Genomic DNA, 25,588 nt, shown 5'->3' on the forward strand with positions numbered 1-25,588 from the left:
AAATCAATCCATTTCTAATAATCTGCATTCTGGCTCATTTTTCTACACCTCCTGCTTGCTCAGCTACACACTGGTGTCTCCTTACTCTGCCTACTTTCTTCTTGTCATTCTCAGTTTGGCTTTCCTGCCTAACTTTCTGCCCAGTAGGCATTTTGGTAACCAGGGAGAGTAATGCATATTCATAGTATAGAATTCATGCCACAACAACAGGCAGATCTCTAGAGCTCTTTGGCTAGTAAGACTAGGCTAATTGGTAAGCCTCAAGTCTCAATGAGAGATCCTATCTTTCCTCTTTTGGTTTTCAAGACAGGATTTCTCTGTGTAGCATCTCTGACTATTCTGGAACTAGCTCTGTACACCAGGCTGGCTTTGAACTCACAGAGATCATCCTGCCTCTGCCTCCCAAATACTGGAATTAAAGGCGTGCACCACTAAACAAGGTGGATACTGGGCATAATACACACACATATACATCTGCATACACATGAACAGTTTTCTTTCCTGTTGTATAAAAACAATCTGTGAACAATTGAACTCTCATTTTAAGGCTTAAGTTCCTGAACTGATAAATGCCCCATATCCCAACCATAATGCGTTAGTGTGTTTGGAAATGCAGGGTCAACAAAGGACATCCGGTATAAAAGCCTTCAGAGTAAAAAGACGAGAGCCTCCTCATCTCTTCACTGAACAGTTCTCTCTCTCTCTCTCTCTCTCTCTCTCTCTCTCTCTCTCTCTCTCTCTCTCTCTCTCTCTCTCTCTCTCTCTTTGGTTTTTTCGAGACAGGGTTTCTCTGTGGCTTTGGAGCCTGTCCTGGAACTAGCTCTGTAGACCAGGCTGGTCTCGAACTCACAGAGATCCACCTGCCTCTGCCTCCCGGGTGCTGGGATTAAAGGCGTGCACCACCATCGCCGGCTGAACAGTTCTTTATCATATATTGTGATTGACATTTCTGTGTCAGTGTGTGGTTCAGTAAAAAGTTCTGATAATTGAGTTTCTGAGACTGACTTTTATTTTCCAGAATAAAGAGTTTCTTCAAGAAAAAATACTACAGAGAGCACCTACCATTTCTGAAAGATCTAAAAAGGTGAGTGGGTGTGTGGGGGTTTAATTCAGTTTTCTTAGGTTGCTTAGAATAGATTTACAAGGCTTTTTTGTTGTTTGTTTTGCATTTTTAGCGTGGGTGCTGTTCTGTTCATAGGAATGAGGAGTCTTCATTTTTAGCCCTTTAAAAGCATTTTATGTGCTCAGCCAGCACATACCTGTCAGCTACATGCTTAGGTGTTACTTCACTGTCTCTTAGAAAACAAGGGGCTGGATGGCAGTTGTGAGTCATTTCTAACCCCTGTTGATGACTGTATCCAGCTGTCCAGAGTGAGGTGGGACTTTGCATAGCACTTCAAGCTTAGGGTATAAGTCATATTATCTCCTAGCTTGAGACATGTTATAGCAAAGTACTGTGTGTATGTGCGCGCGCGCGTGCGTGCACGTCTGTGTGTTGTTTCTAAGAACTTATTAAAGTCCCAGTTTGGGCAAAATTGATGTTTGCCATCTCACCACGAAAAAATCCCCCATTTTCTTACTCCTCTCCCCTTAAAAAGAAACTTAGCACATGTGAAGAAATGCTGTCCCATGGATTTTGGTTGATGATGGGCTAAAGGGAGAAGAATAGGGTCCTCTGTTCCATGTGGAATAGTAGAAGGCCTCTCTGGAGATGAGGGTTGTTCTGGAAGATGGGGTAGTAGAAGGCCTCTCTGGAGATGAGGGTCGTTCTGGTAGATGGGGTAGTAGAAGGCCTGTCTGGAAATGAGGGTCGTTCTGGTAGATGGGGTAGTAGAAGGCCTGTCTGGGAGGTTAGGACCATTCTGGTAGAAACTTACAGATTACTACTTGAGATGTCTGCCATTATTCAGAAGGTTTTGCTTTAAAGGAAAAAGGTTATATGCCAGGCGGTGGTGGTGCATGCCTTTAATCCAAGCACTCAGGCGGCAGAGGCAGGTGGATCTCTCTGAGTTCCAGGTCAGCCAGGGCTACGCAGAGAAAGCCCTGTGTGTGTGGGGGGGGTAAGGGTAGGGGGTAGGTGAGTGGAGTGCAGGCAGGGAAACTAGCCTAAAGGTCTCCATTTTCTTCTTGGAACACTTTGTTCCTAAGAAGCTAGCCTTTTCTTCTCCAATATTAAAATCACACTGTTTCCCTTCTAGGAAGGTTCCCTTCTATTTTCGCTTGCTATTCATTTTCCTGGTTTATTTTTTCCCCTTTTATTTATCAACTACTGTCACTTATCAGAATCACAGAGGTTTTAGAGCACAGTTAATCACAGATGACTGAAGTCGAATGTCTGGGAAGTGGGAAGGTTCTTTGCACAGCTGACCACACGGGGGAGCACTGTTCATTGTCCTGATCACTTTAGGCATTAGTGTAGCACTTCCTCAACTACATTTCCCGACCGCCCCATAGTTTTCTGTTCCTTCCTGTTCTGCTTTACTTTGAAGAACTCATCACCATCTAACATGTGATGACAGCCTTTCTACACTACTAGAACAAAAGCTTATGTTCACTGCTTTGTTTTAGTAGGCCTAGGTTAGTTCTTTGTACACTGTAACATTCGGAAATAATAATTTGAATGCAGTTTAAAATCTCTGTGCTTGTAATTGCAGTAAATCCTAATTGAAATTGTTCAGTGTCTGTGGTGCAATTTCTTTAAGATCAGTGGGCCTCAAAGAACCGCACAGGACAGGTTTCATAGCATATCCCTGTAACAAAACACTTGTAGTATTTTGGAGGCTGAAACAAAAGGATTGTAAGTGTGAGGCTAGCCTGGGCAGTGTTGTGAGAAACTGTCTCAAAATTAAATTCTGAAGTTGGGAATGGGGGAATGGCTCACTGGGTAAAGTACCTGCTGCATATGCATGAAAGCATGAGTTCACATCTCCAGACCGTGCAGAAAAAACCAGACATGGGAGAGAGAGCAGCCTGTAACTCTGCCTGGGGAGTGAGAGCATGGAGACAAATGGATCCCTGAAGCTCACTGGTTACTCAGCAGCCTGGGCAAATTGACAAACTTCTTTCAGGAACCCTATCTTATAAAGTAAAGGGGAGATGCTGGAGAGAGGACCCTGGGTAAGAGCACTTGTTGCTCTTGCAGAGGTCTTGGATCCTATTCTCAGCACTCACATGGTGACTCACAACCATCTGCAATTCCATTCCTAGGGGACTTTGGTGCTCTCTTTTGGTCTCCATGGGCACCATGGTATGCACATGGTGCATATACATCCAAGAAAAACATACATAAAGTAGAATAAACTTAAAAATGTAAATGGAAGGACAATTGAGGGAAGATAACCCCTTATGATGATCTTGGGTTCTTACGTGCTCACGAACACATACATATATTCATAATTTCACATGTACCTTTCATAAGCATGTACACATACACTGTTACAGCTATAATTTGATGGCAGAATACTTTTCTAGTAAGTCTGAGGCCTTGAATTCAATCCACAGTACTTCAAAAACAAAACAAAACCTATAAAATTTGGTCTAAAAGCAGGAGGGTTAGTTGAAAATTAGATTCTACCCACCTTTTATTCCATGTTGTACGCTGGAAGATGAGAAGTTTATTTTGCAGAAAGAGCAAGAATGCTATCTAACCAAAGGACAGGTCTGGTAAGATGGCTCAGCAGGTAAAGAAGACCTCCAGAAACCACATTGTAGGAGAGAAACCAATTCTTCCAGAAGAAAGAGAGAGGGAACTGACCTCTGTGAACATACACACTCTTTCTCTAAATAAATGCTAATAAAAAGATTGAGAATTCCTACAACTCAGTAAGTAACAAACAAACCCAATTTTTATTATGAGTAAAAGGTGGACTATAAAATGTTCCAAAGAATATGCACAAATGACCAGTAAGTTTGCAAAAAAGATGCCCACTCTAATTTGTAGCCAAAGAAATTAAAGTAACAAGGAGTTAATCTTTCATACCCAGTAATATGTCCACCATAAACAAGACAGTAATTGTTGGTAAGGATCTGTAGAAATTGTAGCCTTTGACCTTGCTGATTAGAATGTAAATGATGCAACTGCTTTGAAAACTGCTTGACACTTCCTGAAGTGGCTGAACAGGGCACCCTGTGACCTCCTGTGCACACTCAGGGATGTTGGAAGCGTGTTCAAGAAATGTGCAGCATTCATAATAATCCCAAAGTACAAAACGTTCATGAGCCAATGAACAGTTGTGTAACATATGTTGTGTCCATAGCAATGAAACATTATTTGCTAATAAAGAATGAAGTACAGATGCTGCTCTACTGATAGTGGGTCAGCTCATGATTTTGTGAGAAAACAGCAGGCATTTGGTAGCAGCCTTGCTTTGATGCCAGGGTTAGTAGCATGCTTCTAACCTGAAGCTTGAGGTAGTGCGATCACTTGAGCTCAAGAGGTTTGAGACTAGATTGGACAATGTAGTGATACCTCATCTAAAAAACTAGAAGGAAAGAAGGGTAGAATAGGGAGGGAAGGAGATGAACAATCACCACCCTACAAACATTTCCTGGGCCAGCAATATGCAGTCCATGCTCCCTAGAGAGGCTGGCAGCTACGTTACTTGGAGCTTACCATTGGTAAGCTGTGCTGCTTGCTAGGGTAGGTGGATTAAATGTATTTTCAACTTGACACATATGCACACATGCCTGTGTGTGTGTGTGTGTCAATTAATATATATATATATAGTATGAATATATATAGTATGAATATATATAGTATGAATATATATAGTATGAATATATATAGTATGAATATATATAGTATGAATATATATATATAATGAATCCCAGTTGGAAGTTGAGGAGCATGCTGTAACATAAAATAAACCTTTAAGACATGTAAGTTAAAGAAATTAGTTACTCAATAGTACGTAGTATATGATTCTATGTGAAATGTTCAAGAGTGCACAGAGACATGAAGTAGGCTAATTTCCCAGGACTGGGGGAAGGTGGAGAGAAATGGGTAGTGACGTTTGGTGGCTATGATGTGTATGAAGAATGGCAATCAAAATGTTCTCAATTTGAATGTAGTAATACTTAAATTCTAAATAAACCAAAAACCAGTCAGTAGAGCTTTTCTCATTGGATAGATTGTATGGTGTGTGAATTATCTCAGTGAAGTTATTTTAAAAAGAGATTATCCATTGGGGTAAGTTGAAAGCACAGTAATTTTAAAAAATGGGCACACTTTGTAGGATAAAGGTAGGAAAGTGTTTCAGGAAGGAGGGTCAACTAGAAAGACATAAGAAAGGTGAATGAAAGCAGAGGACTGCTCGGAAAGGTCCCCACTGACGGGTTTCAGAAATGGAGAATCCCAGGAGATAGCATCCCTGAAGTAATTCAGATAAAGTGTCCTCAAGTGATGGTCAGAAGCTTCTAGATGGAAGGAGCCAGAGTACCCCGCTCATAGATTACTGCACATTACTGTGGAGCCCAGGATAACCGAGGCAAAAAGATTGGGGAAGCCTGCTGTGGTGATAAACACCATGACTCTCACACCCACCAGCTGAAGAGGAAAGTGATGGAGGCCACCTTGAGCCACGTGGTGTTCCAGGCCAGTGTGTCTTCCAGAGAGCAGAGTCATTTTAGCATCACTGAGACAGACTGGCTAAGATAGTTGCGTTTAAAGTACTGGAGAGAGCAGATTGAGGATTAGAGGGTGTGGCCTCCTATGGGCTGACTTACCAGGATAATAATGATCATTATTAAATGATCTATTTATGTGATAGAAGGGATGGGAAATAGAATGGAGGTTTCTGTTCAATTTATCCAAAACAGTACCATAATTCCCATGCCTTTCTTTTGCTCAGGTTCGGAGAGTACCTGGCTCCAGCGGCCGTCTGCATAAGACAGAGGATGGAGGCTGGGAGTGGAGTGATGACGAATTTGATGAGGAAAGTGAGGAAGGGAGAGCAGCAATTTCCCAACTCAGGGTGAGTTTTGTTGGACTGGATAGACCCTTTTGCTGGAGTTGTCTGTGCTTCTTGTTACAGCTCGATGAGCTAATGCAAAGAAGACAAGTGCTACTGACGAGTTTTCCAGGTATTCTGTGTAGCAAATTGACAGGCATCTCTCGATGTGAAGACATGTAGGATATATAAAAATGGCCATGTCTAGAGGTGAAAACTGCCTTGCTATGGGAAGTCCCTGGATGGTACTCATGGCTAGACATTGCAGAAGAACTGTGAATTAGAAGACCTTGCAGCATCAGACCAAGCATCAGAAGCCTGTTCCCTTTCTGTGGAGAGGAGCAGTGCACTGCTCTAGTTGGTGTGCACTGGATCTCTTCCCTTGTTTGCTGCTGTGTTTGTATGTGTGTCTTAGGGCCTTCCTTTTCCTTTGCTTCTTCATTCTTAACCTCAAATTATGCAAAGATACATGTCTCGATTAATGCCAAGTATTTAAGGGCTCTATATCCTTGCCTGCTGAGTACCTTTTTTTTGAGGGGGGGGGAGCATTATAATGGGCTTGTTTATATCTTTGCCTAGTGGGATCTACTCTCATAGGAGTTCTTAGGGCTATTTTTGTAGTTGTTGATTTTATTTTGAGATGAGATTTCCCTGTAGATCTGGCTGTTTTGGCACTCTCTATAAAGAACAGGCCTTGAACTTATAGAGATCCTCCTGCCTCTGCCTCCCGAATGCTGGGATTAAAGATGTGTGCCACTGTTGGACCCTAGAGTACAATCACCGAGGAGGAGTCGCCCCAAGAGACCATCTCTCACGCCACAGCCTATATAAAAGCATGAGGATTTTATTAATTCTCTCATGACAGGGTCTTTCAGTATTCGAAAAGTCAGAAAGACCCCGACTGGCTGGTATAGGCTACTTTTAAAGGAAAAAGCCACAGAAGCAAGGGGGGGGGGTGTCTGGGGGTTGTTCTTTAACTATTATGATTGACTTATTCAAAAGGGCTATTACCAATAATTGGTTGGAGTGTGGTTGCCAGATCAGATGAGGTAAGGAGGAACATCTGAGGGTCACTTTGCCCCCTTTCCAGGGACTTAGTCAAAACATCAGTAACTGAATCAAGAGGGGTTATCTTGCCCCTATTCAGGAGATGGAAAGTTCCCAACATCTCAGTACGTGCATGTATAGCTGTTAGGTCCTTGGTTCCCGGGCCAGGCGGGATGGGGAGGGGAGCACTACTGCTGAGAGGCCCCAAAATTGACCTCAGAGTTGTCAGAAATGGCTTTAGAGTTATTTTAGAGTTCTACAGCACCATGCCCAGTATCAGTAGGACTCTTAATTTATCATCATTGAGTTTTTACTTACCTGATAGATTTTTAAGTATATTTTTTTGTATAGCTAAGTTTTTTAAGGTCTTTCCAATGAAAATTGGCAATTATTTATTAAACATCAAGCTTAGAGAAGTCCTACAAAAAATACAAACGGTAAACATTTATTTCTCTTAATTTTGGATAGTTTCTGTGCTGTCCTTCAAGATTACTGTGGTGGTTTGAATAAGTATGGCCCCCATACACTCAAGTGTTTGAATGCTTCACTATAGAGAGTAGCACTGTTGGAAGTGATACTTGGTGGCCTTGTTGGAGGAAGTGTGTCACTATGGAGGCAGGCTTTGAGGTCTCTCGTATGCATAAGCCATGCCCAGTGAGACAGTTGCTTTTGCTTCCTGTGGATCAAGATGTAGAGCTCTCAGCTCCTTCTCTCAGTATCATGCCTGCCTACATGCTGCTATGAAGATAATGGACTAAACCTTTGGAACTGTAAAGGAATCCCGGTTTAATTTAATATTTTCTTTTATAAAAGTTTCTATGGTCATGGTGTCTCTTCATAGCAATAGAAATTCTAAGAAATTGGTGCCGGGAGCAGGGTATTATTGGGATGCTTTAAATGCTGCTGAGGGTGATTTTGAACTATGCGGGCCTGACACAAATGGAGGAGAAAATTTTTGGTATGTAGCCTAGAGATTCTTGTGCTATTTGGTGAAGAATGTGACAGCTTTTTGCTCTTGTCCAAAGAGTCTGCCAGAGGTTAAGGTGAAGAGATTTGGATTAATTCCATTGGCAGAGGAAATCTTAAAACAACCTAGAATAAACTCTGTTATGTAGTTATTAGTGTAAACTCTAATGAGGATTTATAATGAAAAGGAGCAAGCCAAGCAAGTAATAATACAGTGTACAATTTGAGGATAAAAAGAGCTTCGGGAAGTGGAATGGAGCTAAATCCTATGTTCAAGGAGATAAACAGATTAAGAAATGAACTAATGGGAATGGTTACCTCAGGGCAAGATCTCACCAGCTTAATTCTGATTTGTGGGAAGGAATTAAAGAAAAACTTAGAGCTGAGTATGGTGGTGCATGCCTTTAATACAAGCACTCAGAGGGCAGAGGCTAGCACATCTCTGAGTTTGAGGCTAGCCTGGTCTGCAGACCTGTTTCAGAACAGCTAAGCTTAGGTAGTAAAGGTGGAAAACAGAAAGCTAATGAAGATGTAACTGAATGAAGGAGCCATGTTCCAGCCCCAGCAAGCAGCCCCAGTGGAATGTTTTCCTTTATAAGAGTTGCCATGGTGTCTCTTCACAGCAGTAGAAACCATTTCTCTCAAATCTGCTGCACATCCTGTCTTTCTGTGCAGTCTGTCTCAGGTCAGGCATCGCAGTGGTGTAGTTTATTACTTTGTTTTTCATGTCTGCCCATAACTGTCTGTGTTTAATATCAGGCATTTATGTGCTGTTTCTTAGTTATTTTTTCATGTTGCTGCTTAGTTTTACAGTGTAATTAATATAGGCCCAAGACACCATTTGTAATGTCTCTTTGGTAAGTCTTCTGTCCATACTGATTCTGGCTGCTTCATTGTCTGTTCACACTGGCATTAAGAGGGCTTTCCTGCCTTGTTCATTAGGTGCTAGTCAAGGTGAATTTTACTTATTGCTCAGCAGTCATTTTGTGATTTTGTAGTTAGAAAACTTGAGTGAACTTGTAATAGGTTTCTAGTGGTGCTTTCTATGTATCTACCAGTAAATTTTGTTCTTATCTTCCTTGCTGTCGTCCTCCATCATCTTCTTCCAGAAGTTTCTCCTGTGTTCATGTCACATGTGGTCCACTTCTCTTGATCTGCTTCCTTGCGCTCTGTAATGTGTGTCCCTCTTCTAGTTTTCTCCCCCCATCTCCTCCCTTCCAACCTGGATTCTTCATGTAACAGAAAGTGTGATCATATACATGTCATATGTATTTGTCTTCATATAACAGAAAGCATATAAATGTCATGTATTTGTCTGAGTCTTGCTTATTAACAGTATCTGCAGTTTCATCCATTTCCTGAAAATGAAGTGGTTCTTTTGTGCTCAGGGGCAGCTTATATAGGGCTGTGGCCACGCCCCAGCTCTCAGGATCTTTCAGCTGCAGACTCATCAGAACCCACTTCCCTGCCATCAGGGTCTCCTGTTCCGAGCAGCTGCAGGCTGCTCAGAGCGGAGGAAAATAAGTTGTTTATAAGAAATTCAGGGTCTGGTGGTCTGCAGTCCCCAACATTCTGTGTCTTGGCTATTTTAAGTACCACAGCTTTAACTCTGGAAGCATACATGTATCTGTGTGTCTGGCTTAAATTCCATCATGCACGTGTACAGGTGTGGTAGGTCTGGGCTATTGATAGTTCTAGTTTTAGTTTTTTGTTTTTATGTTTGTTTATTTAGAGAATTTTTAAAAAGTAATTTAAAAATTAGTATACGAAGTAATGAGTTTCTTTGTGGCATTCCTGTTTATTTGTTCTTATTGTTTTTCTTTCTGTTTCTTTTGTTTTTCGAGACAGGGTTTCTCTGTAGCTTTGGAGCCTGTCCTGGAACTCACTCTGTAGACAAGGCTGGTCCCGAACGCTGGGATTAACAGGCGTGTGTGCCACCACACCCAGCTTTGTTCTTATTGTTTTGATAATACTCTTGTCCTCCCTCCATTCCCCTTCCTGTTTCCAGCTCCTGTCTTGCTGGTTTCTTTCCTCCCTTCTCTCCTCCCTGTTCAGTTCTCCTGTAGGTGCATTCATTGTTTTCTCCCCATGCCCTGTATGAGATCTTCAGCTCTCGCAGCTCTCTTTGCAGACTAACTGAGCATGCAGACACAAAGGAAAGTTTAAATCCAGGCACCACATATGATGTATTTGTCTTTGTCTGCTTACATAGTGATTCCCAGTTTCACTCATTTTTCTACAGATGTCATGCTTTTGTATTTTTTGTGACTGAATAAAATTCCATTGTATATTTACCACATTTATTTTGACCAGTTTTCTGTTAATAAACATGTAGCTGGATAATAGCTGTGAATATAGATGTACAAGAAAATTTGTAATAGGACTTTGAAAATATGTCAAATAACTAGCCTAAAGGATTGTTAGATTTGGCCTATGATCGTAGGTATATAGTATGTTTATGATTATGTTTGTTAATGTAGTCATTAACATAGACATTAGTCATATATTTATGATTAATGGAAAGAAACTTGCTTTTGAGTATGATCTTTACTACTTGAGAACATACACTGGATGGATGTTTGCTTATAAAACTGTTCTTGTTAAATTTTCTTTTTGTTTGGCTCAGTTGTATTCCATCCATTTTGCTTCAGACCAGTGCTGTAGTGGGTGTGTAGGGGGGTGTATGTCTCAACTGTGTATCCCTGGTTGTCTTGGAACTCACAGAGATCCTGCCTCTGCCTCCTGAGTGCTGGGATTATATGCATGAGCCCCCCCCCCCCATGCCTTCCATAAACTGTTAACTTGTATAATACAGCAAGTATATTGATGTGTTCATTATGGGCTGCTTGAACAAAAACTAATATCAAACAGCTTTCTTTCTTTCAAAAAATTTGGCCTTGAGTCAATTTGTGGGTCAGGATGGAATGGCCGACCGATAATTAGTGTTATTTGCAGTTTCTTGAACCTGACTGCAGATAACTCAGTTTGGAGCTTGTTAACAAGTCTTCTCCTTTGTCTTTCAGTCTCCTCGGGTGAAGGACTCACCGTCAAACTCTGAGGTAAGTAATGGGGATGTCACATCCTTGTTAAAACAGACTTTTTATTTTGGTTTTAATGTTAAGTTCGTTCCATCTGTCTTTGTCTCTGTGTATTGCTTTGTGCTTAATTAATTGTTAATGAGGTATTATAGCAGCCAGATCTGCTGTTGCTTAAAGCTCAGACTGTTTCTTGCTTGCTGAACTGTTTTTTTAGGCTTGAACTGTTTGAAGTGGAAGGCAGTTGTTTTGCTTCGATATGTCTAGGAACTTGTCATATTGTTGTCCTTGCATTTGATTTTTTTTTAAAGCAAGAAAACCCTGGGGTTTGTTTTGTTTTTTGCTTTTTGTACTTAATTGTACCAGTGTGATAGGAAATTCAGTCCAACAGCGTTCTGTAAAGTGGACTTTTCTATCTTACTATCTGAAAGAAGTAATTTCATGGGTCTGTTCTGTTGTATATACTCTTCCTTCTGGTAGCACCTTCAATTTTGGGTACAGTATGTGATTTAAAAACATACATTTGCTCTTAATTTGTGTGCACAGTATACAGATTCCATGCACTACTGAGTACATGACTTATGTTTACAGAACTATAGTGTGTATCTTAATTACCAGCAGACTAGTATCTGCTGCCTATTCCTATTCCTCATTGCTCTTCATCCCGGACCTGAGATTATGTGCGTCCCTGTTAGTTCTTTTGGCCAGTGGAAAGTTAGCAGGGCTCTGAGGTTACGACTTTGTTGGTAGATTGCTTCCCTAGCATACCTGAAGCCTTGGGGTCCATCAAGGTGCAACATAAAACTTGGTGTGGATCCCAGTTCTTAGCAGGTAGGAGAGTGAGAAATTCAAGATCAACCAGGTGGTGGTAGCATATGCCTTTAACCCCAGCACTCAGGAGGCAGAAGTAGGTGGATCTCTGTGAGTTCAAGGCCAACCTGGTCTATAGAGAATGTTCCGGGTCATATGGACTGTTACACAGAGAAATCCTGTCTTGAACACAACAACAAAAAAGTTCAAGGTTATTCTTGGCCACATTATGTGTCCACAGCTAGCCTGGAACACATGAGACCTGTCCTGCACCTACCCTCTTACAAAGCAGAAGGAGGGGTCACTCTGTAGGTCCTTATTTTTAACCCCTGCCACTATTAACTGTATTTCTGTGTAACAGTGATACCACGCTTAATAGCTTGTGCTGCTCAGGTAGACTTGAACTGGATAGAAGAAACACCTTTAATTGCTTTCAGCTACTGAAAGTTTGGAGCTGTTGCTTCTGATTTAACTTGCATTGATTAGCTTCTCAAAAATTAAATGAGAATATATTTTACAGATTATCCCGAGTTTTTCTGTTTAGTCTTCTCATTTTCTTTCCTCAAAAGCATCTCCATGTGAGTTCTTCTATACCCATGTTTTCATGCTGTTTACATTTTTTTTAATTTAGTTACAGTCATTTTCAGTTGGTGACATTGAGTACATTCTTTCTTCATTGCAACCTTTGCCACATCTGTCCTAAGAACTTTTTACCTTTTCATGCTAAAACTCTATTCATTAAATTTTCTCTCACCTCTAGCTCCTGACAATGTCTTTTATATTTTTTTCTCTATGAACTTGATTGTTCTACATATTTCGTGTTAGTGGAGTCATAATATTTGTTCTTTTCTCGCACAGTATCTTTAAGGTTTGTCCATGTTGTAGCATCTCAGAATGTCTTCCTGATTTTTAAGCCTACATACATGATATGTAGGTGTAGTATATTTTCTTTGTTCATCTGCCAAACTACAGTTGAAGTGCTGCTGTCTTTTGGCAATTGGAGAAAATGCTGCAACGAACGTGAGTGTGTAATAGCTGTTCTTAGTTCTCTGAACCATACAGCTAAAAGTGGAATTGCTGAATTTTAGTAATTCTGTTTATATTTTCAACTTGTTTGGTTTGAGGCAAGGTATTACCTTGTAATTCAGGCCTGCTTCAAACTCACAGTCCTACTGCCTCAGCATCCTAAGCACTAGGATTACAAGTCTGTGACACTGTGCTGTTTAGGTTTGTGATAAATAGCTGTATTCTTTTCTGTAGTGCCACCATTTTTAAAAAAATTACTACCAACAGTGTAATGAGATTTCAGGTTTTTTTTTCATATTACCTTAATGATTCCTGCTTTGTTTTGGTGACAGGATCTCATATAGCCCAGTGTGGCTTCTAACTCACTAAGAAGCCATGGCTGACCTCTTCAGGGAGAGCATTATAGGCTTGTTCCACCGTGTTTGATTTTATGTATTATTAGTATTCAAACCTAGGGCTCTGTGCATACGAGGTTGGGCTGCAGACCTATTTCTTCTTTGTTTTTCTCTGTCCTTTTGGTCTTTATAGTTAAATAGTCATATCTGCATATAATGTGGAAGCTGACTTTGAAATTCTACTGATAGTTACATGAACTTATTCGGAACTAAAATTTAAGCTCTATTTTCTGTTGTAAGAAGCGGGTGCTCCTTGTTCCATCCTGCCCAGCTAGCTTAACCCCCAAAATAATCACACAGAAGTTGTATTAATTACTGCCTGGCCCATTATCTCTAGCCTCTTATTGGCTAACTCTCACATCTTGATTAACCCATTTCTATTAAATCTGTGTATCACCACGTGATTGTGGTTTACTGGCAAGATTCTAACCTATGTCCGTCTCTGGCAGGAGAGCCAAGGCCTTTGCCTGACTCTGCTCTTCTACCCAGAATTCTGTTCTGTCTTCCCCGCCTACCTGAGTTCTGTCCTATCAAGGCCAAGGCAGTTTCTTTATTCAACCAAAGAAAGCAACACAAATACAGAAGGACCTCCCACACCAATTTTCTGTCAAAATCTAAAACCAATGCTAGCTTTTTACCATTCAATTAATGAGCATAAAAGTTTCATTTCTGGTCTCCTTGTTTTGTTTTGTTCTTTAATTTTAATTTTTGTATGTATGTATGTATGTATGTATGTATGTATGTATGTATGTATGTATGTATCTATCTATCTATCTATCTATCTATCTGTCTATCTATCTATCTATCTATCTTTGTGTGTGTAGGGGCACATGTGTGTGGGTGCTCACTGAAGGCAGGGAATGGCATCAGATCCCTTGGACTGACGTTACAGGCAGGTGTTACCTGTCTGATGTGGGTACTGAGAACTCTGGTCCTCTGTAAGAGGACCAAGCCTTCTTATCAAACACTGGGTCATCTCTCCAGCCCATTTCCTTGATTTTACTTACATGCAATGTTAGAGAGAGAGAGAGAGAGAGAGAGAGAGAGAGAGAGAGAGAGAGAGAGAGAGAGAGAGAGAGAGAGAGAGAGAGAAAGAATGAATATGTATGTGTATATGTCTGTCTGTTTGCCTACCTATTTATCAATTATTTTCTGTCAAAAGTAGGCCTCTACATTGTCTGTTGACTTTTCTTTCAGTATTAAAATTGTCTGCTATATTTATATTTTTCCCAGTTGCTAATTTAAAATGTTTAGCTTACTTGATAGTCAAGATCTGTTTTCCCTCTAGATTACCTACTTAAAATGTATTAAATATTTGAAGCATACAGATTGAAGCAAATCTGTTAGTTACAAAGCTTTCTATCCTCCTCTGCCCCTCAGACAAGATCTCATTGTGTAGCCTGTTTTGCCTTGGCCTCCTTCCTTTGATATATGTTGTGTATAATATTAGGTAAATATAAAGTAATATTCCTTGAGGCCTTGTCAAACAGCCCTGGTGTTTTTCTCTTTTGTCCTTCCTTCTTCTTTATTACTCTTCCTTTTCCTTTCTCAGTGGGAACCCCTCCCTGCTAGTACCTTTCCTACTTCCTAGCACCTGTTTCCTGCTGTTCCTTTCCCCTGCCCACATCTGTGGTCCTCTCTTTGCTTCTGTGGTTATTCAGTGTTGTATACTTATCTGAGGATTTGGAGCTAGGATCCTCAGATGAGAGAACATGAAGCATTTGTTTTTCTGGGTCTGGCTTTCCTCAGTATAATCTTTTTTAGGTCTCTCCTTTTACCTCCGAAGTTCATGATTTCATTTTCTTTACAACTGAATAAGTTCCCTGTGGTGTATATGATCCATATTTTTATTGTCCTTTCATCTGTTGCAGTGCATGTAAGTTGTTTTCATTTCCTGGCTATTGTGAATAGAGCAGCCATGAACACTGCCTTTCCCTCATGAGTGCTGGGATTAAAGACATGTGCCACCACCGCCCAGCCGTGTTTCAGGTTTTTAATCGAGGTCTTTGATCCACTTGCATCTAATTTTTGTGCAGGGAGATAGATACAGGTCACATTTCATTCTGTGTGTCTGTGGGGTAGGTTATCAAGTCCCTCGGACATATCTCAGGAGTGGCATGGCTGAATCATGATTTATTTACTTTTAGTTTCCTACCAACCATTTTCCATGACCTTGCCAATGTTTCCTATCAGTTGTTTTGTTGATCTAAGCCATTCTGGCTGGGGTGTTTTAATTTGTGCTTTTCTAATTGCTTAGGATGGTGAACACATTTTGAGGTGTTTTTAGGCCATTTTTATTTCTTCTGTTGAAAGTTCTCAATTTAGATCCTTAGACTACTTTTTTAAATTGGGTCGTTTGTTTCCTTGATTCTTTGTCTTTTGAGTTGTATATTTGTGGTTATTAATCCTCTGTCAATTATATAGCTGTCAAAGAGTCCCATTCTGTGGACTTCTTCACATGGTTGATTGTGTCCTCAGCTGTACAAAAGTTATAGTTCTTAGTTGTCAGCTGTTGGCTTTGCTTCCTGGGCAAATGGAGTCTTGTTCATAAAATTCTTATAGCGTATGGCCTGTATTTTCTTCTTGAAATTTTAGTGTTTCAGGTTTTTTGTTTGTTTGGTTTGGTTTTTTGTTTTTGTTTTTTTTGTTTTTTGTTTTTCAAGACAGGGTTTCTCTGTAGCTTTGGAGCCTGTCCTAGAACTAGCTCTTGTAGACCAGGCTGGCCTCGAACTCACTGAGATCCACCTGCCTCTGCCTCCCGAGTGCTGGGATTAAAGACATGTGCCACCACTGCCCAACCATGTTTCAGGTTTTTAATCGAGGTCTTTGATCCACTTGCATCTAATTTTTGTGCAGGGAGATAGATACAGGTCACATTTCATTCTTCTGTACATGGGGATCCAGCTTTCCCAGCACTGTTTCTGGAAGATGTTGTTTTTTCTCTTATTTTTTCTTTTCTTCGCTAGGATCACAATTTTATAGTTGTGGTGGCTGCCTCTGCTTGGCCTCTTGTGAGGCTCAGACTGTACCATGACATGACAGATTGCAAGACGTAGAAACGTGCAGAAGAGATGGCGTAGCTAGAGAGTCTAGACTGTCGTTAAGACAGCCCACTCTCTTCCCACAGGGTTCATCTTCTAAAGGCTTTACTGTTATATTTCAGACCATTGCTAGACCAGGTGTGATGGCACACATCTATAATTCCAGCGTTGGGAAGCTTTGACCTTAGCAAATTCCAGACCAGCCTGTTTAATAAAGCAATAAAACACCCTCTTCTAAAAACCCCAAACCAAAAAGATTTTAGAATGCTTAGCAATACTGACTTGTATGTAGTACAAGGTGCAAAGACATGGTAGTAAGTCAGTGTGAAGACAGGACTCTGTGTGGTGTGGGTCTGTGAGCCCAGCCAGATGTTGTAGACCACTTTCTGCTACTTAACAGTCCTGCCTGTGTTTGCCACAGCTCTTCTCAGCAGCTGATCCCATGGGTACTTTACTCCAAGTTCCAGAACAGATTTCTGCTCATCTACCTCAGCCAGCTAGCCAGATGCCTACACAGCCTGATCAAGTCTCTCTCCTGCCCCCAGCAGAGCCAGCAAAAACAGCACAGGTATACTGGGGTGTACGTTCATGGTCTGTCACTTTGTGGGCAGATGAAAAAAAAAGAATCAGTGCTGCCTGTGAACTCTGAGGTTGTTATTTTGGTTTAGAACAAGGGAGAATTCTGTCTTAATAGTTTTACAGGTACAGATAGAAGAATTCTATAAGAATTACACAGGTTTTTAAGCAGCAAAATAAGTTAATCATGAAAACATACAAAGTATAAAAATTTGGCTAATATTGTCTGTTCTTCATTGATGATCTTTGAGAGTTAGCCATCTTTCCTTTTTGTTCACTTACACTCATTAATACTTCTTTTTCAGACTCTGTTTTCAGAATTATTCTATTTAAGGTATTTGTCTATTTTGTGAGTTGATTTTGTTAAAATTGGTAAAAATTTAATTAAGTACACAGAGTTGTTCTTAAATTGCAGTATAGCAGAAGTGTTTGGGTGATAGCAGCTTCACTGGGAATCCCTGTATGCTATGTAATTATGGCTCCTCTCTGGAAACTTCTGATACTCTGTATCATGGAGTCTTATTGCCACTTGGCTGAAGTAAGAGTTTCAGTGTCAGTTCCTTTATTAATTATTAGAATCGCCCCCCCCCCCCATGCTAGGTGAGAAAAGACATGGGAATTCTGATGTTCCCTTTTGTGCTTGAGTATATCACCATCTCATGGGCAGTCTCTGGAGACCACTGCTCTGAGAACTGCCCTTCCTTTGTCTGTCATGTGGGGAAAATACGGGTGTCTTAGGAAAACTGACAGAAAGATTGGGTTAATTTCATACACAGAGTGTATGTCCTCCAGCAAGCAAAGGGTAGTATAAGGTTTTCAGAAAATTTTCTTTATTCACAAAACCCCTGGGACTTGGGTTAAATTGAGTCTTGGGGGGCAGCTAGTTTAGGCTTTTCCTTGGGAATAACTTTCTGATTGTGTTTGACATGGCTGACAGTTGCCTTTTATTGCTCCTTTGGAGTTGATGCCCTCCCACAGCAGGGGATGTCTTAGGGACTAGAAGGATTTGGGCTAGAGAGAAAGTTAGTGTCTGTCATAGATGACCCTTTGCTTATATTCCTGTCAGTGACTTTATTTTGTCAATGCATTTCAGGCTCAGTCTTCAGGAGACCGCTCCCAGGAGACCAAGGTCCCTATCAGTCTTGTGCTGAGATTAAGGTCAGTAGGCACTTGCTGCTTTCTGAGTACTCTGTAGATGCTGTAATAGTTGGGACTAAGAGTAACTGCATAGGATTGTGCTTCCAACAGAGATGTGTCATGTGTACCATTAGACATTGTGTTGATTTCTCTACCTTAACTAGGATTTCTAGGGAGCCTGGATAGTTTCGGTTCTCAGCACATTGAATGTTAACATCTGTGTTTCACCAGTTGCATGAGTTTCTGAGTCATATTAACTGCTTCTAGGATGGCCCCAATTCCTTCCCCTTCCCCTGCCCTCTCTGCCTGTTCAAATCCTGACCATCTCAGGTCCTATTTAAAAACTATCTCTGAGCCGAGCAAATGCGCACGCCTTTAATCCCAGCACTCAGGAGGCAGAGGCAGGCAGATCTCTGTGAGTTCGGGACCAACCTGGTCTACAGAGTGGGAGTTCCTGGAAAGGTTCCAAAGCTATACAAAGAAACCCTGTCTTGAACAAACCAAACCAAACAAACAAAAACCTAACTATCTATCCTTAAATTAGCCTATAGCCTCTCAATACTGCATTAGGGATTAATGTTTCAACACAATATCTTTATGGGTCTAATTCAGACCATAGCATTATCTTAGTGGGGAATAAGGACCGGAATGGGCATGAGTTTCCTCAGATAAGAGATTCTTCTATTCATCAGTAGGCGGGTAATAAATTCAAAGGTATAGAAGGTAATTTGATGATACTGCTAAGTGTTAGCTAATCAGGGCAAAGTGTATGATCTATGGGAACAGAATAATCTTTCTGTATATACATATACATTCACATATAAATACATACTATATATATATATCCATACATATACATGCTTGCATATAAAGACACATACCATTAATCCCGCTGGTGGAGAATAAGACCACTACTGCATTTAGAGTCAAATTTGAAACAAGCTTTAATTAAATACTGACCAGGTTGAGGGACTCTCTGGCCCGGTCCATCTCTGATTTCCCAGAAAATGGCCCCAAGTCACATTTTGCAGGGGCTTAAAAAGACAAAACCCATAATTCACTGCATTTCCCATGAGGTGAGTTCCAATCACATGCAAGCATATATTCTAACATACTTCCTGCCTTCATACCTCTCACTTATATCCAATCAGGGGCAAGGGTATATCCTGACATAGTTTCTGTCCACATCCCTCCAGCATTTCAGGAACTATTGGTCTTTGGGAAAAGGCCTACAGCTCAGAGGCATTTTTGTTTCATGGATTGCTTAGGCATATTAATTAAAACTTAAAATGTAACTTTGGCTCTCACAGTACATACATATATACGCATACATGTATACACACACACATATATATTGGCAGACTATAATAAATTCTGCATAAATCCAGAAATTCTTATTTTCTTTATTCTGTTTTCTTTCATAGAAATTCCAAAAAAGAACTAAATGATATTCGATTTGAATTCACTCCTGGGAGAGGTGAGTATTATTAAATAAAAATGGTCAAGAACTACAATGACTAATAATTTGCTACCTAGTTAGGTCTAAAGTTTTGTCATTTATATTTGCTTTTAAATGATGGTAAATTTTTCTGGTTTAGGTTTTGGGAAATATGCATGAAGAAAAACTCCATGGGTTTACTAGTTCTTTCACGTGAAAACTGACTGTAATAAGATGTGTAGTAATGAATGTAAACCCACTAGTTAATATCACTGTTGGTCATGCATGGCCTTAACATTATTTTATTCAGTTCTTAAGACGGCCACCTAAGGAAAAATGATTCCCATTTAACAGAGGATGAACTCCAGGGTTAAAAGAAGGCAGAATAACTTGTTCATCGCTAGAAAGAGGCGTGGAGGTTCATTTAGTTTAATTTCTTTGAGAGTCCAGAGTCCTTCTTCTTATCATTGTTGATGCTTCTTCTCTCTGATAGTGAACAAGAGACATGCTCCAGGCTCTCTTTCCCCATGCAGAAACTGAACCTTGTCACAATAATGTTTCTGACTGAACTCCACTCTGCAACATGCCTTCTGTTTTCTTGACTTGTTAACTCAGGCTTCTGAGTTGAGGAGCAGACAGCAAATGTCTATTGCTAGATTCTACAGTTAATGTTCCTCCTTTAAGGAGAATGAGTGCAAGTACATAGAGGGTGTGTGTTAACGTTTTAGAGATAGTTCTAGGAATTTTAATTGTTAGTCATTGTATAAATTTGTACACTGATTCTGCATTGGTTCTCTTGTTCCTCAGCGAGATTTTAATATCTCATCAGTTAAAGATGAATTTGGTTGGTTTGTTTGCGTATTTAAGACAGGGCCTCATTGTGTAGTGTATCCTTGAATTCATAGAGATCTGCCTCCTTCTGCCTCCAGGGCGATGTGATTAAAGGTTCACGCCAGCATGCCCAGCCTAAAGATGAAATTACATTGAGATACTTTGCTTTTATCTACTTGGTTTTTGGTTATACCTATCACTTATATTGTATTGCCTTGCATGAGCAGGTAAGAAAACAAATGGCCAGAATACTGATAATAATTTTAATAAACTTTTATGATTATCAGAAAAGATTCTAAAGTATTTTCTTAAGTTTTGAGAATAAATTTCCATATTGCTGACACCGAATTTTATGTCTGAAAACTCTGAAGCTCAAGTCCAGAGTTATATTCAGCATAGGATGTTTGGTCATCACTGTAGGTGCTTTTCTGATATGGGTGTGAGCTCTACATTATACAGTTTAGAAATTCATCTCTTCCATGAGTTGATATTTGCCATGTTCATATGGATTCTGCTTCCTAGCCAAACCTATGTAAATTCTCACTTGAGAGTCAAGGACAGCCCCCACCTGCCTTTTTTATTCTGCAGATTTAGTAGCTAGTGCTGACCCATGAGAGTTACAGTGACGCTGGGCACTGGTGGCGCACGCCTTTAATCCTAGCACTTGGAAGGTAGAGACAGGAGGATCTCTGTGAGTTTGAGGCCAGCCTGGTCTATAAGAGCTAGTTCCAGGACAGAGTCAAAGGTACAGAGAAAGCCTGTCTCAAAAAACCAAAACCAAAACCAAACAAAAGAAAGGAAAAGAAAGTTACAGTGACGTGTAAATGAGAAGTACAGCACATTCCTTGTCCTTGCAGATACAGCAGAGGGTGTCTCTCAGGAGCTCATTTCTGCTGGCCTGGTCGATGGAAGGGACTTAGTAATAGGTAAGCATATTATTTTCCGCCCTTAGCCCTCAAGTCATCTTGTATACATGGTACCTAGAAACCCAGCTTCCAGTGAGCAGCTCTGATGCTTCTTGAGATAGTCTTGGCTTCACTAAAATTACAGTATCAAGAACAGTTCCATACCAGAGCAGAAAAGCAAAAACCTGTCCTATGTCAGACCTCCGAGAGCAGTAGATGTCTCTGGGACACTTGTAGAAATGACAGGAAACTCACAAGTTTGTAAGTTAATGGTTCTTCATTTCTGATATGTTGGCATAACTAATCTTTGTAGGACACAGAAGTGAGGAGGATAGAGATTGAATCCTAGAAATACAAAGTGAAGACAGGCCACAGTTGCTAGGATAGTCGGGCTGCCAGCATTTTGCTATGAAACACTAACTAATGGGTAGTTTAGGCTTTGTATAGCTGTGTGGTTTTTCATTGTCCAGGGTACAGGGTCTTGCTCTGTAACCTGAGCAGACATGGAACACAGTGCTAGAGTGACAGACAGCTGTACGTCTCCCAGTTGGGTTTTACAGTCTGTCATTTGAAAATTATTCTGATTTATAGATAGAACAAAAACAGGTCGCAGGCTATACTTGGTTGATTCCTAGTCATAGACTTTCTGGTCTGTTAACATAAGGCATACCTTTTAATAAACTGTCTGAAAAAGGGTAGCTAATACATGTTAAAGACAGTTAATTTAACAATGATTCAGAATTTATTTATTCAGTCTGGAGTTCAATAATAGCTTTGATTTGGATAATGACTGGCCTTTTTCTTCCATTTTGATTGCACATCGAAGATTCTTAACCACCATTTTAAGATTTTAAAATATTATTTAAAATGTATTTATGTAGTTGCTCATTCATTTTCTTTGTTTGTATGATTACAGTGGCAGCTAATTTGCAGAAAATTGTGGAAGAACCTCAGTCAAATCGATCTGTCACTTTCAAACTGGTACTCACCCCCCTTACCCCTCTGCAGACTAGCCCTTCTAGTCCCTGAATGCCAGGACTTAGAAAATGCTGATCTCCCTTTTACTCTTTCCAAGACCCCTGGGCTGAATTTCAGTGGCCTCACTTTCTCCCTCTCAGAAGCCTACAACCCAGATCTCTTAACTTCTCCCAGGAAAATTATAAAGCTGTTTGACTCTAATTGTCCCAACCGCCCCTATCATTTCTTGAAGAAAGTAATTCTCTATGTCCCAGAGACCTTTTACCTACTATCTTCCTTTCTGCAATCCTTATCAATTTTTATTGCTACCTGAAATTTTATTTATAAATTGCCATACCTTGTCATTTTGTTTGATTCTTAGGCATCCGGTGTTGAAGGTTCAGATATTCCTGATGATGGCAAACTAATAGGATTTGCCCAGCTCAGCATCAGCTAAACTACAGTCCTGGAAGAGTCAGCCTAAGGAGGTGCCACACATGCATATCTGTTGCTTCTGTTGGCCTGGACCTACAACTGCCAAAGAACCCAGCAACAAACTTCCTGGCTTGGAGCTTTAGAGTTTTTTATTTATGTTCTTCTTGCCATCCTCCCCACCCCTTTTCCCTTAAGAAAAGAAAAGTTGGATTACCAGTGGCCAGCATCTCCTCAGAGAGTTCTGTTAGTAGATACGATGCTCATGTCCCCTCTCTTCCTCCATCTGAGAAGCAGCCAGCGTGCCTCAGGGCCCAGGATGGAAATCTCTCAATTCATTCTTGCCTTACTACAGCGATGGCCCAAGTGGATAGTAGAGCTGCATTGGGCATCCTCATCTTGCCTGTTCTCCCACACCTGCCGGGATTTGAGCATCTTGGGATATCTCTTTAACACTGAAGTAGCAATTAAAAGTTGATTGTTCCAGCTGGAGCCCAGAGAATTTAATTAGTGTTTTTTCTTTGTACCTGATGAGAATTCTAGCAACCTTTGTTAGGAAAAAGCACAGCCTCATATGGAGGCAGCCTAAACTCTTGTCTGTTGTGTTCATGGTGTCTCTCTGCGTGTTTTGCTGAAGCTGTTCTCAGGCACCCCCTTCATTGCTCCCTCCAGAAAGGGTTGCTAGCCTTAACTTCAGCTGGTGCAAAACATCTGACAGCAGTCAGACTTCAGCCATCTGCTCCTTCAAAGTGGAACTGTGGATTGTTTTTGCAGAAAACATCAAGCAATGACTTGTAACTCTTATCTTGCCAGAGGCAGTTTTTGAACAAGAAAAGGAACTCATAAGTCATAGCATTGGGAAAGTGTTTTCAATTTTTAAAAAATTAAACTGAAGAAAAACTGATCCTTGATCCTCCTGTGAAGAAATATTTGCTTGGCCTCTGTGTCATGAGGAAATGGGTGTACACAGCTGAGATTTTCACAGCAATAAAGGAGACTCAGCCTGGGTTAGAGGCCTGCCTTCTGCTCCTCTCCTGCACTGACTCCTTGGAGGGGGTCTTCATTCCCAAGATGGAACATGAAACCACACGTGCCGTGACCTTTAGGTTTTATGAGTACACAGTGTTAATTTGATTTTCTACAGAAATTATGTAAATTATTCTTTAGTTAAAAAAAAAACACTCAATGCAATATGTGAATAATCAATGGGGTTAGTTTTTCTTTTTTTCCTACTGTTTAATAGCATTTGTCTAATTGCTAATAAGCCTACCAAGCTAACCAAATTTTGTATAAGAATGGGATAGTCAGCCTGGCCTTAAAGAGACACACGAAGATGGGCCTTGAGCCCTAGAAAGGGAGTAGTTAGTTGCCTTTTGTGGAATTCCTTGCACCTGCCATTGTTGTTCTGATCAACAAGATTAGGTACCTAATGTGTTCCCACCCAGCCCCACTTAGTTCTGAGGGTCAGACCATAGCATCGCTCATGCAAGCAGCTCTTACTAAGTTTTTCCCTTGGAGCACAGCTGAAAGCTTTCCCCGTGTCTGACTCATGTCGCCTTGTGTTTCAGTCATGGACCTTTTTCACCTGTTAATGAATGCAAAGGCATGTTGGGAAAGGGATGTTGGAGAGGAAGAGAAGATGGGTTTGAGAAGGAAGTTAGGAGAACAGATGAGATGCCAGAGTCCAAGGTCCCAGCAGAGTGATTGGTAAAAGGAGGAACCTGCTGATTCAGGAGGTAGGAACAAAGAATGACCAGCTAGCTGGAAAAATCCTGTTCTCTCTCCCTCTGTCCCTCCGTCCTCCCCCCTTTTTCTCCCTCTCTCTCCTCCCCCCTTCTCTCCCTCTCCCCCCACTCTCTCCCTCTCTCCCTCCCCCCAGTCCTTAATAGAGGTAGGTTTATGAGGAAGCCGGGACAGGGAGATGGGGTTTAGGTATAGGAAACAGACAATGTCATCTTTGGTATAAGACTTATGGCTTTCTGTAGAACCTGTTTTGGTTTCAGCAACCTGTCTTAATTCACTTAAGAGCTCAAGAAGGAAGGTGTAACTTCACTCTGTGTAGCTTTTGACTTGGAGGCCATCCAATGCCAGACTGGAAGTAAGCAACTGCCCTCTCCTGTTGACGCTCTCCAGACCATCTTCACCGTTGCCCTGTTGTGGGAGGCAGGCATGACAGTAAAAGTGGCCTGGGCTTTCTCGTTCAGTTCATTCTTGGCTTTTCTGGAAATTAGGAAGTAGGCACCAAGACCCAGGACAGTGTTACTTCTGCATGATGTGTGGTGAATCCCTCTGCTGGCTTACAGTGATGTGAGATACCAGTCAATGGAAACTGCCGAGGTGGGACAGCGTGGAACCGGGGAGCCGTCTCTCTCCTTCCCAGGAGCAGTGCTTCAGGGGACCTCTGTCACTAGGTCCTCAAGATACCCTTGTCCCTAGAGCAGGGACTAACTATAGCACAAGGTAGTATGTGCCAATGCTGTTTGTGAAATGTATGGTCTTTCTAAATGATTAAAGGAATTGGGTTTTTTTTTTGTTGTTGTTGTTCTTTGCTTTTTTTTTTCTTTTTGCGAACCAAATCTTAGAGCCAGTTGAGACTGTTAAATAATTTGGAGGATAGAATAATGATGTACCAGTAAATGTAAGTTCCTCCTTATGACATATGCTACATGATGGAAGGTGTAAAATATTACCTCCCCCTCTTCTCTTGACTTTGTATTTTACTGCATGTTTCCTTCATTTTTAATCAATAAAGATAAAAGAATAAATTGTCCCTACTTATGTGTGAATGCTTTTTTTTTTTAATGGTTGCTGGCAATGAGCTCTGGGGATCAAGGGCATGAAATCACTGCTTTTCATTTTTATGGGAGTGGCGTGGAGCCAGGATGCATATAGACAGTAAGGTGAGCATACTAACATACAATTTTTTTAAAAAAGTAGAGCAGCTTAAAACTGTTGTGCTGAAGTTGTGGAAACATATTCCCCAAATGGGAAGAATGAAGAGTGCCCAAGGAACTGGACATGATGGGTTTTTAATCATCTCTTTT

General features: G+C 40.8%; 1 protein-coding gene across 2 annotated transcripts in view; it reads left to right on the forward strand.

The window, feature by feature from the left end:
• Positions 1 to 25,318, forward strand: part of Oxsr1 (oxidative stress responsive kinase 1) — a 95,248-nt gene extending 69,930 nt beyond the window's left edge. For both annotated transcript variants that reach the window (XM_075964188.1, XM_075964187.1), the window contains exons 10-18: positions 1,019 to 1,084; positions 5,850 to 5,972; positions 10,985 to 11,020; positions 16,690 to 16,836; positions 17,938 to 18,002; positions 19,406 to 19,458; positions 21,108 to 21,176; positions 22,072 to 22,136; positions 22,495 to 25,318. In XM_075964188.1, coding sequence (XP_075820303.1) covers positions 1,019 to 1,084; positions 5,850 to 5,972; positions 10,985 to 11,020; positions 16,690 to 16,836; positions 17,938 to 18,002; positions 19,406 to 19,458; positions 21,108 to 21,176; positions 22,072 to 22,136; positions 22,495 to 22,569 — 699 coding nt within the window. In that variant the 3' untranslated portion in view covers positions 22,570 to 25,318. The remainder of the gene's footprint in view (positions 1 to 1,018; positions 1,085 to 5,849; positions 5,973 to 10,984; positions 11,021 to 16,689; positions 16,837 to 17,937; positions 18,003 to 19,405; positions 19,459 to 21,107; positions 21,177 to 22,071; positions 22,137 to 22,494) is intronic.
• Positions 25,319 to 25,588: the final 270 nt, after the last annotated feature.

This window comes from Microtus pennsylvanicus, chromosome 3 (assembly GCF_037038515.1).
Source record: "Microtus pennsylvanicus isolate mMicPen1 chromosome 3, mMicPen1.hap1, whole genome shotgun sequence".
Taxonomy (NCBI): Eukaryota; Metazoa; Chordata; class Mammalia; order Rodentia; family Cricetidae; genus Microtus; species Microtus pennsylvanicus.